We start from the raw sequence: 15,293 nt of genomic DNA on the forward strand, positions 1-15,293 counted from the left end.
AGGACTGAGATATGGATTAGGCACTGGAAGGGAGTGATGGAGAACAACAGTAAGCTGGGAGTATCAGCTGACGAGGTGAATTTTACTGATGATGCCCAAGCATATTTCAGGGACAGCATGAGGCTGCCCTGGAGTCAGTGGGTTTGCTTGTTCTTTGTTACCATTCTTTGTGCTTTCCTTCCGTTGACGCAGCAGCTTAGAAACAGCATTACATAGCCTTCACATGCCCTGGTGCCATAGCTCTTGGCCAAGCTGCATCCCCAAGTGTTTCCTACCAGTGTTGATTTTCATCTCTGGTGACTGATAAGTAACAGGGGGGGTGAAAGGTGAAAGAGTGAAGTGTCAGTAACCAGAAGCACAATCCACCTGTTCCAGTAATCTGCTTGCCTGCTGCTTTCCGAGTACCTTGATTTATCTGATCTCAATGGGAGTAAGAGACAGGGAAGCAGCATCCAGATTAGGGAGTGAAGGAGAGCGAGAAAGAGAGAACACAGAGGAAAAAGAAGGAGATGTGAATCTTTGGTGCCGGAAGTTGTTCCACCATACCATGGGCCTGCTTTGATCTAGTTACGGACTTCTCTTCTTGACCCTTTCCCATGGGTATGCTGGGCAGCATAGCCCTCCTGGAGGCAGTGCTTGGCAGCTGAGAAAGCAAAGTGCTGGCACAACTCTTCCTAAAGTTTATGGTAGTCAGAGATTTTCCCAAGATTCCCTATGTGGAATTCATCAATGAGTAGTTCTCTAGACAGCTTCTCCTCTTTCACAGTAGAAAGTAAATCTAGAAGATTATTAAACCTTAACCCTGAAGTTTTCATTACGCTGGAGTTTGAGCTTGTTCAGAGCTGAACACTGATTGTGACTAAACTTCAAACGATTCAGGAATTGCTGAAATATTAAGTATTCTTTTTCAATAGAAATGAGTCCTTTCTTGCTTCCAAATTCCTCTAAACAGTGAGGTTTCAGTGTTTTAATATTAATGTAGTTAATGTAATTAATGTAGCAGTTTTTAAAATTAATATTATGCTTCAGTGATGAAAGAAATGCATAAGGCTATGCACCTTACTGTATCAGTCATCTTAGGGGAGGTAAGGCTTGTGGGTGGTTCCTTTCCGAGAATACTATCGTGTGTTATCAAAAGCCCATATATGAAAAAACCCCCTGATTTTTACTGTAAAACATTCATTAGGAGTGTTTGTGTAAAAAAACCCAACTGCAGTTGTTGACTCCCCATTTTCAGCTTGGTTTTCCGGGTGGAATATTTTGCCTTTTCAGATAAGCCTTCTGTAAGTATTAGAAATTTGGAAAGCATTGACGCTTTTAATGCTTGGCTGTACATAATCAGTGTAACCATTAAATCAGCTTGAATGCATTTATAGAGAATATTACTATATTAATTTAAAAAACTTTGATTATTTTATTAAGAAAGTCATCTATTGACCCTCATCAAAGGGAAATGTAGGCTTTATTTGAGTTCTAGTCCTTGTACTTGTGCACACAGTCTTGAAAAAATAAATAAAAACAAAGAGTTGCAAACTAGTCATTAGAACTGAAAGCATCAAGCAGCATTGGAATTTCAAGGTCAGCAAGCTAAAGACAGTGTATTCTGTAGAGGGTACAACGGGTAGAACTGTCAAAAATTAACTCTTTTTAAACAGCAAAAAAACATCAATTGAAATTTCCATCTTTATTGACTCCTTTTTTTTTAATTCTTTCACAGAGGATCTTTCTCAAAGCTGGAAGTGAGGAAGAAATCTTTGCACATCTTGGCTTGGATTATGTCGAACCATGGGAAAGGAATGCTTAAAATGATTTGCCAGTATTCATTCATCAGTTGACACCAATGGTTCTTTATGCCTATCTTGCAGTCAGATTCAGATACATACATTATACGTGTCTCTATGACTACTAAAAAATTTTAAAATATGTTAGAAGCCATTATACATGCTGATGTTCCTAGAAAAGGACAGTTTAAGTTCTTCTGAATCCTTTCCAGTCTTTTCTGTTTTAGTCTTTGAAGCTTCTACATGGGAGTGACGAGACAGAGCTTGGTTTGGGGGGAAAACTTGAAACTGGTGAGATTTTTGCTTGTGATAGGATTTTAACATTCCTGTTAATAATAGTTGATTGTTAAAATACTGTCAGCTATGACAATACCTAAAAACACAAAATATTTGAGCTAAGTCCAAAAATTACTGACATGTGTGCTTATCTTTAACTGAATTTCATAAGTATTTTGCTGAATCCATATATAAAATTGCTGCTGCATATAAAGCTTAATGACATGGGCAGCAATTAGTCTGGCAGTCTCGGCAAGTTGAGGTTTCAGCTATAATATTTTTGCAGGTGGCACAGCAGTCTACAAAAACCATAAACAAGTTGAAAATTCAATGAGAGTTAAAAATATTTCACAGGAAGGGATTTTGTAAAGTAAAAGTGGAATAACTCAGTTGAAAACTTCAACTGTGAGGAAAAAAATACTGTAAATTTTGAGTACTGATTTGGACTAAAGAAGATTGCAGTGGTGATGTTATGGTCCTCGATCAGGAATTTGAATTATAACCTGCACGAAAACAACTTTTTTAACTCAGGCTCGTGGCTGCCCCGGGGTGAGAGCTGTTAATTGCCTGTGCTCTATTTAGATAGCTGGAAATTTATTGATTAGTAGATATATAAGCATTGGAATGTAAGTTTACCTAAGCTGTTTGGTTATTGGCTGCTCTAGAATAGTATTGCCTCTTTTTGGTCAGAAATTCATCTTAGATGTGAAAGACTTTCTGAAAAAAGTAATCGTATGGGATATTTTTGTTTCAGAAAATTTCCAGGTAGCTCTTGCGACTGTAATGATAACGAAGAATTTGCAATGTATTTGTGTTTTAATGAACAAGGGCATTTAGTGCTTTAGTACACAAAGTTACTTACTGACCACTTGTTTGTCATTTGTAGAATAAAGGTGATTAAGAACACCAAGACTGGTCTAATAATTTTCTTTCTTAAAAGCCTGAACTTCTTTTCCCTGTTAAGGCTGATTTCATATCTTGGCATGGCAGGGGAACAATGGCAGTGACAGGGCCATGCACAACAATGATTACTGACAGTAATGGCTTCCCATATTCAAACAATGGCAATACTCCATGGCAATGTCAACCTGAAGTTTCTACACATGCATAAAATATGCCAAGGTTTTGAAAAGGTTTTTAACTACAGGATGAATGACTTAAAGTGCAAGTGCCGAAGCTATTGCTGGTAAGAGAAAAATAAATAAGAACTTCTGAGAAGCCGCTTCCCCAAAAGATGATTTTGTTAGTACAGTAGACAGGATATGACAAGTATTAACAAAACTTCCAATGTACAGCTTTATATGCAACCACCTCTTTCTGGTTGTTAAAATAGGTAGTAGCTGTATTTTTGTGAAATGTATTCATTCATTATTGTGGTTAGACTCAGTACTATACAAACACTTTGAAAATATCAATTCACATTAAATTATATTTATTTGCTGCCCAGATCTTGTAGGATACAGTTTATGCATCCCACTTTCTATCTCCTCTACTCTATTAATGAAAAATACTCTCATTCAGTATTATGCATTTATTCACAAGAGTAAAATGTTACAGAATCTGGCCCAAAAGTGATTGTAAGAAAATTAAGCCTATTTCCAAAGGATCAGGTTTTGCTACAAGGACCTCATTCAATAAACACACCCATCTGGCTCACAGGTAGTGGGGAGGTTTCCTTAGCTTTAGCAAACAACCTGAAACAAAAGCTGAAGCAGAATGGCTTTATCAGACTTACTGCAAGAAATGCATGCTATGCTATGCATCCATTCCATAATTTGTGAGAATCCTAATTTTATGTTACAAGCAATTTAAATTCTGTAATTTAAACCTAATTTGATGCCATTAGTAGAAATGTTGGCAAGACTTTTTTTTAACAGATATAGTTACATGACAGTTTTGATACTAAGCAAAAGTATGCTGATTTTGGTTACTTGTTCTGTTCAAATGAGGAATGGGCTTTTAGGAGAACTGCATCGCAAACCACTCTAAAACCTCAGTCAGAAGCGCAGAAAAATGTGACAACAGCATAGAGCTTTATTCTTGCCTGTGCCAATAAAACTGTCCTTTTTAAGTGCAGTTTTGCTAACTGAGCTGAAAATATAACACTGTTTTTTGAATTGCTCTAACGAGAAAGCACTGGCATTGCTTCCTGCTTTATTGTGCTGATGTGTGAAGCACCTTCTCTGTGTTTTGCATCAGGATGCTGAAACTTAAGTAGCAATGACATTTTTCAGTCCTAGTGGAAGAGAACAAAAGCTACAGTACCTTATCTAAATATACTTACTACTTGGCCAACATTTCTCAGAAAATATACTTTCCGGTTGTGCTATTTCTGCATACGTCAAGCCACAGAAGAAATATGAAACATTCTGATTTCCACATAAATAAACATTTGAAATTCATAACTCTCATCTTACCTGCCTATGCATCACTTATAACTATACCACCTGTGGGGGAGGAGATACCAAACACAAATTCTGTCAGCTCCTTCAAGATTGCAAGAAAACAGTGTATCACTTTATTCTTTTCTTTCCCTTGAATTTTGTAAGTTTTTCTTAGAATATATTTTACAAAGAATGAAAAACAGGATTACTCACTCGATCAAGTATTATAAAAAATTACAGAATTGTTAAATGAGGGGTTAGATTAAGCAGAAGGTCAGATTAGATGACCAGGATGGTTGGACTATGAAGAGAGCTTCTGTTATGCCCCCCCTCCAGTGAAGCAGCCGGTACCCCAGTCACTATCATAGCTACTGTATGCAGGATCAACCCTGACAGCACTATCCAAACTTCTTGTGTATGCAATGGCAGAGCAGGAAAAGCATAAACTCTGTTTTTAGTAAACAAACTCTGAATCATAACATGATGCTTCTTGCATCAATTAAATCTACTGCTACAATTCTGAACAGTCTCAGCCCTGTAATGATTTCATTTGTTCTTGGTGGTGCTAGTCAACTGCCTGTAATTAGAAAACATAGAGGTCATATGGGAGAACTGGGGTGGAACAGGCTAAAGGAAAGAAAACCTGTATCAGTTGAGCATCTCTGGATCCATGGGAGTACTGGAAACTCCCTACAGTGTGGTGGAACTGTTGGAGTCAATGGTAATGACGCTTCTGAACTCATCAAGGACAGGTGAGGCCTGGGGGCCTGGAAAAGGGCAAACACTTGTAAAAAAAGCAGACCGATGTTTATAATAGGAGGAAGACGAGAGAAATTCAGATCAGTGCACTTAATATCTCCTAAATTGCTAGAAAGATTAATAGACTTTGTTTTTAAAGCACCTAGAGGAAAATAAAGTGCTAAGTTATTGGTAGCTTCTTCTTCAGAAATAAATTGTATCAAGCTAATTTAGCTGTAAAGACCCTGAAGGCTGATTTTTAAAATGTCTGTCCCTCCTCCCCTGCTTTTATACCGAGGCAGTTCAGCATATAGTAAGAGGAGAAGAATCACTGGTTTTATAAGCATCTACATACTAATTCTCTAAAAATTGATCAGTGACTCTATCTCTGGGAAGAACAGGTTGTTTTGGTTTCGGCTGCCGCCGGCAACAAAAGCGCCACGCGGCCGCCTCTCCCCCCGCCGGCGTGCGGAGGAGAATGAAAAGAAAGAGGCAGAAACTGGTGGGTCGGGATAAGGGCAGTTTAACAGAACAGCAAACAGAAGGAAAACAGGAACAACAACGATACAAATAAGGAGAAACCGCAACAACGAACCGTACGGCCCAGACAGCCGCTCTCCCAAAACAGGACCAGCGCTGCGCCCCCCTAAGCCACGAGTGCCTTCCCGCCGCGCCGCCCCCCCCACCGGAACCCAGCGTGACGTCACATGGTATGGAATACCGGGCTCTGTTTGGCCAGGTGGGGTCAGCCCCCACCCCCCGGCTGTGCCCCTTCCTGGATTCCGGTGAAAATTAACCCTGTTCTGGCCAAACCCAGGACATTATCCACCCCTTATTCCATACCATCTACGTCATGCCCAGGTCCCCCATTGTCCAGTTGATCACCACCACTTCTCCTGTCTCCAGATATCATTCCCTTAGTCTATGGATCATCACTCTAAAGTGTCCCTTGAGTTCATTTAATCCATGACTTCGGGCTCCATCTGTCGTAATGGTCTTCCATGGCGGGAGAGGTGATGTGTGGTGATGGGCGGTCACTTGCTGCATCCGGAGCTCACGGCTGATGTATCTGGTGCGGCCCGTGCCCACAGTCTGCAGGAGATGTTGATCTTGATGAAGTTGCTGGATGCCAGTTGTTGAAAACCAGGTCCAGTTCCATCATTGCTGTGCTCTGCTAGGTTTTCATCGAAAAAGTCCATCCTTCTTTAATCTGGAGAATTCTTACTATGCTACTACTGGTACAAAATATGACAATTATAACAGTGATAACAGACAGTGACAGGGTTATTTAACAACTAACTTTATACAATTTATTTATGGACTATTCTCCCCCAAAATTAAATCCCCATGAGGTACACATCGGACTTCCCCATCCTTCCGCATTACCCACCAGGTACACCCAGGTCCTTGAGCAAAAGCAATCCCGCGGACGGGCTTGCCTTTGCCCGAGGCAGGACTAACCCAAACCGTCTTCCCTAACATGTTCCGCATGTGCACTACAGGGACTTTATCCCCTTCTACTGGGCGCTGAGGTTTTGACTGGGCAGGACCAGCCCGGTTGGTGGACCCTCTGGTGTTGACCAACCAGGTGGCCTTTGCTAAATGGGTATCCCAATTTTTGAAAGTCCCACCCCCCATTGCCCTCAAAGTGGTTTTTAGCAGCCCATTGTAACGTTCGATCTTTCCAGAGGCTGGTGCATGGTAGGGGATGTGATACACCCACTCAATACCGTGTTCTTTGGCCCAGGTGTCTATGAGGCTGTTGCGAAAGTGAGTCCCGTTGTCCAACTCGATTCTTTCAGGAGTGCCATGTCGCCACAGGACTTGTTTTTCCAGGCCCAGGATGGTATTCCGGGCAGTGGCATGGGGCACAGGGTAGGTTTCCAGCCATCCGGTGGTGGCCTCCACCATTGTGAGCACATAGCGCTTGCCTTGGCGGGTTTGTGGCAGTGTGATGTAGTCAATCTGCCAAGCCTCCCCGTATTTATATTTTAGCCATCGTCCTCCATACCACCGAGGCTTTACCCGCTTGGCTTGCTTGATTGCAGCGCATGTCTCACATTCATGGATAACCTGTGCGATAGTGTTCATGGTCAAGTCCACCCCTCGGTCACGAGCCCATCTGTATGTCGCGTCTCTTCCTTGGTGGCCCGAGGTGTCATGGGCCCACCGAGCTATAAACAGTTCACCCTTATGTTGCCAGTCCAGATCCACCTGAGCCACTTCAATCTTAGCAGCCTGATCTACCTGGTGGTTGTTTTGATGTTCTTCAGTGGCCCGACTCTTAGGGACGTGGGCATCCACGTGACGGACTTTTACAGCCAACTGCTCTAGCCGGGCAGCAATATCTTGCCACAATGGGGCAGCCCAGATAGGTTTGCCTCTGCGCTGCCAGTTGTTCTTCTTCCATTGCTGCAGCCACCCCCACAAGGCATTGGCCACCATCCAAGAGTCAGTGTAAAGATAGAGCACTGGCCACTTCTCTCGACTGGCAATGTCTAAAGCCAGCTGGATGGCTTTCACCTCTGCAAACTGGCTGGACTCACCTTCTGTAAAAATGACTTGGAGGTCCCCTCCAGAGGATCGGAATCAAGGTCAAACTGTCTACCTGGTCTGGAGAGCTGGCTTCTGGAAACTGGAGCGGCACTTTTCCTAACAGAATCCCCTTTGGTGATTGTTTTACCTCGCAACTCACGTACTCGGGCCTCTAGACTTGAGGTGGGTTTTCCATCCCACTTCCTCATGTCCTCTCCGTGGTCACTCAAGTAGAACCACAGGGTGCCCCGGGGTGTATAGCCTCTGTATTCCCTCTCCTGAGCAGAGAAACGCCTGCCCCTAATAGTTGAGACACTGGCCCGTACAGGTGGGGAGTAGGACATATTCCTGTCTAGTCGCTTGACCAGTTTCTCCACGGCTGATACAAGGGAGGAAGAGAGACTTTCCTCATATTGGCGGAGTCTGACAGCCACCTCGTCCACTGTTGGTGCGTCTTTACCTTTCCAGTTTACAACTGCCAGTGAGTTGGCATGCGAGGAGGGTGCACTCCGCACAAACTTCCTCCACATGGATTGTGAGCACTGGAGTTCATCTGGGTCTGTGGGTACCTGCTCATTGTCTGTGTCACAGTAAACCAGCTCCCGCACAGCTAATTCCCTCAAGTACTGAATACCCCTTTCCATATTGGTCCACTTGCCAGGATAGCATACAAAATCGTCACTGAAGGGGTACCTCTCCCTCACGCCTGACAGAAGTCTCCTCCAGAGGCTGAGGATTTGTTCCTTTTTCCCAATGGCCTTGTCAATGCCCCCATCCCTGGCCAGGGATCCCAGCTGCTTGGCTTCCTTGCCCTCTAATTCCAAGCTGCTGGCCCCATTATCCCAGCACCGCAACAGCCAGGTGGCAATGTGCTCGCCTGGGTGGCGGCTGAAATCTTTCCGCATGTCTCTCAGCTCGCCCAGGGACAGGGACCAGGTGATGATCTCTGTCTCTATCTCCCGTGATGACCCTGGCTCATCGTCATCCCTCCCGGAGCGATCTGCTCTCTTTGCATCTTTCTTTAGTTTTACGGGGGCGACTGCTACTGGCACAGGTTGGTCATTGGGCTCAGCCGCGCTGCCTGCAGCTGGAGCTGGAGCAGCTGCTGTGCCCGCCGGGGAAACCGAGGCAGACCCTGCAGCTGTGGCTGCAGCAGCCGTGGTGCCGGTCGGGTGGGCTGTGACTGCCTGCTGGGCTGGAGGGGCTGCAGGGCCGGCTGGGGGGGCAGCGCCAGTTGCAGCGCCTGCCGCTTCGCTTCCCCCCCTTTCCCCTTTAAGGCACTGAACAGTGTTGAACAGGGCTCGGTAGGCGTGGGCCAGACCCCAGCACGTTGTGGTGATCTGTGTCTCTCTGGAATTCCCAGGGTGGCAGCACACTTTTTTCAGATATTTTACCAGATTGTCCGGATTCTGTATTTGTTCAGGGGTGAGTTTAAAACACACCGCAGGTGCCCACTGCTCTAGACATCTGCCCATGCTGTCCCACACACCCAGCCACTCACAGCTATCCAGCCCCGGGGCAGGTCTCTGCACGATGTTCTTAACGACTTGCTTAACCCTAAACAAAACCTGCAACCCATTCAGGAGGCATAACAAAAGGAGAGTGCTGCCCTGAGCATCCCACGGGTACTCGAAATTCTCAAAAGCAGTTAGGACCAGCCTGAGGGAGAGGGGGGGGGGGCGAAAGAGTGGGGGAAGGTATCCCCTTCGGCTTTCCCCACAGACTGGGTTTGATTATTAACAAAATCTAAGACATAGGATCCGAGGTACGGAAATGACCGCAGTGCCGCATGCAAATACAAGACTAATTTCATGCACAGTGATGTTATCATATCATAAGTCGATATCGTACAGTACAGCAAAATCATCATCTTAATCCTTTTCCCAGTGATGATGAACAGCATGACAGTAAACACATACTGCAAATAAGGGTTCAAAAACCACAGCCATCTAAACAAAGTCAGCAACATTTTTACCGGCGACTATTTAACTAACACAGAAAAATGCCTATAACAAAATTAAACAAAATCTAAGAAAGCAGTTTTAACACCCGCTGCTCAGCCCTGCCGTTATCCCCGCTCCACGTCTGGGCGCCAATTAATGTTTTGGTTTCGGCTGCCGCCGGCAACAAAAGCGCCACGCGGCCGCCCCTCCCCCCGCCGGCGTGCGGAGGAGAATGAAAAGAAAGAGGCAGAAACTGGTGGGTCGGGATAAGGGCAGTTTAACAGAACAGCAAACAGAGGGAAAACAGGAACAACAACGATACAAATAAGGAGAAATCGCAACAACGAACCGTACGGCCCAGACAGCCGCTCTCCCAAAACAGGACCAGCGCTGCGCCCCCCTAAGCCGCGAGTGCCTTCCCGCCGCGCCGCCCCCCCCCACCGGAACCCAGCGTGACGTCACATGGTATGGAATACCGGGCTCTGTTTGGCCAGGTGGGGTCAGCCCCCACCCCCCGGCTGTGCCCCTTCCTGGATTCCGGTGAAAATTAACCCTGTTCTGGCCAAACCCAGGACACAGGTAAAAGTTAAAAAGAAACGCACTCTATCTCTTTCATGGTTTGTGGTAATTTGTCAAATACCCCAAATAATGTGATAAACATCAATACCTAAAATACCCATTTCCAGTGATAAATGTGGTAGAACAGACAATGTACAAGCAAAGTAATGTAGTCATTAAAAAAACAAATGAACAAATCCAAATACACAATCATACAAATGCTTTGCTACAAATCTCTTATGGCAAAAGCAACGAGATATATTTAGATTGGTGGGTAATAGTGTAGTTAACGTCATCAGTGAAGCTAGGTGGCATAATATACTAAAGGAAACTCTTATTATATCTACTCAACTCTACAAAATTGTAAATCCAGGCAACCTAAACATTTATACAGCTTGCATTATAAACTTGAAGCCCCACAGACTTTCTGGAAATTACTGGAAATCTGAGAACTGCTGCTATTTTGCATATATAACTCCAGAACTTTAAATAAAACCAAACTCAAAGATCTGCATACCTTATAATGCCCAAGTGAATTATATACTCTATCACTTATGGCCAGAACTGTTTGGATTTCTCAGGTGAGGCCATCTTATACCTTAGTATGAAAAGTATTCTTTCACTTGTTGAACAACTATTTCGTTCTATAATACAGTTTCCTTCAGCAACTGCGGTTAAAATAACTAAGTCCTCGGTATAAAAGGTTAGCTGAACAAATCACATAAAAAAATGAAGACAGGGAGCTCTGAAAGCCTTCCATAGAGGTTAAGCTTCTGCTGGCATGGCTGTCAATCTAGCTAGGAGACAATGATGCTGGCTTTGCCTTTAAGGGCCCAGCAGGGGCCATATCCATAAAAATGTCATGTGTATAGGCATAGGTGAGTCAGAGATTCAGAGCTTTCCACTTCTAAATTCAGCTGATTTCCATATACATGTCAAGCCCTCCTTCTTGTTTGTTGTTTTTTTAATGTTTCATTTTACAAAGAGGACCAAAGAAGCTTTGCTCCTGCTGTGTATGCTGTGTAGATATACTAGGTGCCTTTTATTTTAATCAGGATGCATCAGATGTAACTTGTTTTAGCTGATGATTCTCCCTCGGAAAAAAGATCAGTTCACAGTCATGGTTAGTATTCCCCCTTTTGGATCTCATTTGCTTAGTATGAATTGTCTCATGCATGTTTACAGCTTCTATTGTATGATTTGTGGTATTATACATTAGGTCTGTGAAATTCCAACCCTGGATTTGGTCTGCTTGTTTTTAACTAAAAATTTGGATCTTTGAATGGGGAAATGAAGTCTCTTCAGATCTCCTATATCTTGGCCATATTGCTATTGTGCATGTGTGGCCTTACATCTTGCTCAGGTGTCTATGAAGTGGGTTGCTCTAGGAGCATGTGCTCTTGGTACTCTGATTCCCAAATCTGTCTACACAGGTCATTCATTCCACATTTCCATTTCACTCTGCAGTTTCAGCTCTTCCTTCCTATATTTGACTTTATGGTGATTTGTAGCTAGAATGTGATTCTGTGGTGGCCAAAATAAATGCCAGCCTAAGCATCAAACATTAAATCCACAAACCTTACAAACTATTAATCAGCTTCTGTTTGTCCCTCATCTTCTCCCTGGTCTTTGCTTCTTGCAGTTTACATGGTCTTTTCCTCATTTGAAGGATGTGTGGAATACAGTGAAAATGTACTGTGCCACCCTGGCCTAAGGTGCTCTGCTAAAGCCGAATGTTCTCTGCTCTGATATCACCTCACACAATGCTATATCATAACTAGGAAAGGCTTTCCTACATGAATGCTGTTAAAACCCCTTCAGAATACTTTATTTAAAAACATATTTAATGACTTCTTCAATAAATGTGTGTTATAGGCAACTCATAAAATCTAACACTATTTTTCACCTAATGCCTCCAAACAAATAATATTCTCAAACACTACTGGAAATACAGACAAGCCATATACATTGCATTGTGGGGGCTACTGAACTACATACCCCAGAATCCTAAGTGCCTTCGGTAAATGTTTTGTCCCTGGGTTGATCAGGATCAATCACACCTGCAGCTGGAGACTGACTATGGGGAGAGAGATCATGTGTTGGGTAAGTCCGAAGGCCACCAGTCTGCTGTGTTGTAGTAAGTAAACACACTTATTTGAAAAACAAGCTACTTTTTTTATGTTGTTGCAGGCATTTGATTCTAGTACCTTTGTGACTGTGCAGCAAAAAATACTGCTCTGTGGTATATTGCCTTTTGTGTTGCATTCTTTCCAAAATTGACATGTTAATTCAAAGGGATTTTTGAAAAATTCTGTTGCCATCATTTCTGAAGTCATAAACTTCTGTGAAACCAATTCAGAAGCATTTGTATTAAATAAAGAAAGCCTTTCTAGCAGGAGTAGTATTATTTCATGTATTGGTTGCTATATATACAAACACTATTATCATAAGTTTTCTGTCAGCTTCGGTGTTTTTTTCTCTTCAGGAAGCTATGCAGTAAGATATAATAGAAAATAGTAAGAAAGCTTTCCATTTGTAAAGACTGGGTGATTTCTGTGCTACGGGAAGTGTAGATTATATTCCAGAAATTGGTGGCTGCAAGATCAGGGAAAAAAGAGCAAATAATAAAAATCTTATCCCAGCACTTAGAAGATAAAATAGTAATCTTTATATATTTCTAACCACTAAAAGATACATGATTTGGAGTTCACAGCTGGGTAGAAAGGCTGAGGAGTTCATACAGCTTCAAAAATGGAGCTTGACAAGGTTATGTAATTGTGTGACTAAGTAGGAGTGTTTCTGCACTTGGAAACAATTGCTGACAATACGAGTCTGAAAGAGTTCAATTTTTGGTAGCCTAAGGATGGGTTGAAAGACCATATGGTCCTGTGGATTCCATGACTGTACTCTATAGATTCCACACTACAATATGCAATGGTTAGGAAATCTTCCTTTTGCACTCCTCTGAAACACAAAACATCAAAGAGACAATGTTGAGCAGGATAGCTAGGATCTACTGCTTCCTGTGATCCTGAAATCCATGTGTTCTGGTGCAACCTATATTATGATATGTGAGCTGGTTTTCTATATTTTAAACTAAACTATTCTGTCAGAGAGATAGTTTGGTGCCTTTTGTACTACTCTTTTAAGTGTGTTAAATGCTACTAGAAAGTACTTTTTGCATTGGTGGTACATGAGTGGAAAGTGGTTGTTCTGGAAACCCCTCCAGACTAGTTGCAGGGCTGTAGCTGTTGCAGGGCGCTTGACAAATGATGGATGATATAATTTGAACCTTTCATAATACCAACACTAAAAAAGAATCCAAACACCACGAATACTAGTATGTAACTGTTTGCACTAGACATCAGAAATGCAGACAGAATACGGATATTTCTCTCCCGTTCTGTCTCACCCCTTGCCCCAAGTTAGATCTGACTTCATTAGGGGAAGAGGATACGTATCCGAGGAACGCCACTGTCAACTACAGAACAAGTGCTGTCCTTCTCCTACTCCTTGTTGAAGGAGCTTACAACCCCTTTCTTTACCTATTTGCCTGAAGGACCCAGAGGTTCCCTTTGACTGCACATGACCAGAAACTGGGATATTGAACATCTTTAAGCAAATTTCTGTCAGATGCAAATAAATGGCATCTAATGAACCATATATTTAAAAAATGCTGCAAGCTGCAAGCCACTCTGGTACACGTGTGTATGCAGGGAAAGATTTTCAAAAGCACCCAAGTGAGAAAGAAAATGTAGATGAGTGGGCCATTCCACTGTGAATTTTAGTGGCAGATGGCTGCTAAACAATCTGTACGAGATGATAAATGATTATACATTAAAGACTACAAACCACAAATAAACACAAAAAATGCCTCCAAGAAGCATTTGAACTGAAGTTTAATGATCATACAAAATTACTAGCAAATCAAGAATTACAAGCTGTTAAGAAGAAGAAAAGCTGAACATAGAATAAACATTCTTCTAGTGTAGGGAGGGACAGGTATGAAGACTAATCGGGGCTGTCAGTGATGATGTTAATATTACAGTTATTCCAGTCCCTGAGAAATCAAAAGAACCACCTTAATGAGACATGGTAATTCCCCCCAGAAGCAAGTACTTCTCATGCCCAGACTAAATCCCACAAAACCAAACTTTGATGTATAACGTAAGACAAATTAGCCACAGAGAAATGGGCAAGAATAATGAAAATGGGTAATGATGAGATATTATGAGTTACAAATTTTAAGATAAGATTATAGTATTTGTAAAACAATAATGGAGGCCCACTGGAGAGCTTTAGTAAATTACATTAAATTAACAGAGTTCAAGAAAAACAAATGACATAAAACCTCATAATATGATAAACGTCTGTCTCACTGAGCTAGTTATGACAAAGCACTATTATGGGTAATTATTTTTTATTGGTGGGAAAGAGGAGTAGCGTCTTCAAAAGTATCCAGCCCCCACATTCTATAATCTCAGCAGTCCCTTAGAAAAAAAACACACAGCATTGACAATTATTCTTAAATAATTAAAATTATTAGAAATTAATTAATTAATTATTAGAAATTAATTGGAGAATGTTTATTTTAAGAAGTAAATCATGTTAAAAAGACATATGAATTTTGTAAGGAAACAGCAGAGAAAATAATTTTCTACAGGCAGAGGTTTACCATATGAAAAGGAATACTGTCACGGGTAACTCTTTCTTTTAACCAGACCTTCTGTTCACCAGAATTCCCCCAGACTAAGACTTTATTGATACTAAAATCTAAATTACAGTATTAGTAACAGCTAGGAGTTGTTGAAAATTATTAAATCTCGGGAGATTTTGATTGAAATGACAGAGCAAGAAAATTGTAAATTTACTTTAGAATACACTGGATCTGGATTAACAGAGAAATGTGTTCAACAGTTTGTATGCAAGGGCATATTAAATGTGGTTCAGACTGGATGAAGAATAAAAATGCATCACCATTTTAAGTTACCCAAACCCATGACGTCTTTACTTTCTTTTTTCTTTTCCCTCAAAATTGTTCTCTTTTTTTGTCAAAAATGGGAAAAACTGCCCATTTT

The 15,293-nt window shown here is 42.0% G+C and overlaps 1 protein-coding gene across 3 annotated transcripts in view; it reads left to right on the forward strand.

Moving 5' to 3' along the window:
• The window catches only part of DNTT (DNA nucleotidylexotransferase), a 149,996-nt gene extending 147,052 nt beyond the window's left edge, over positions 1–2,944 (forward strand). For all 3 annotated transcript variants that reach the window (XM_075423510.1, XM_075423509.1, XM_075423508.1), the window contains one exon: positions 1,718–2,944. In XM_075423510.1, the coding sequence (XP_075279625.1) occupies positions 1,718–1,804 (87 nt within the window). In that variant the 3' untranslated portion in view covers positions 1,805–2,944. The remainder of the gene's footprint in view (positions 1–1,717) is intronic.
• The last annotated feature ends 12,349 nt before the right edge of the window (positions 2,945–15,293 follow it).

The sequence above is a fragment of the Opisthocomus hoazin genome, chromosome 6 (assembly GCF_030867145.1).
Source record: "Opisthocomus hoazin isolate bOpiHoa1 chromosome 6, bOpiHoa1.hap1, whole genome shotgun sequence".
NCBI lineage: Eukaryota > Metazoa > Chordata > Aves > Opisthocomiformes > Opisthocomidae > Opisthocomus > Opisthocomus hoazin.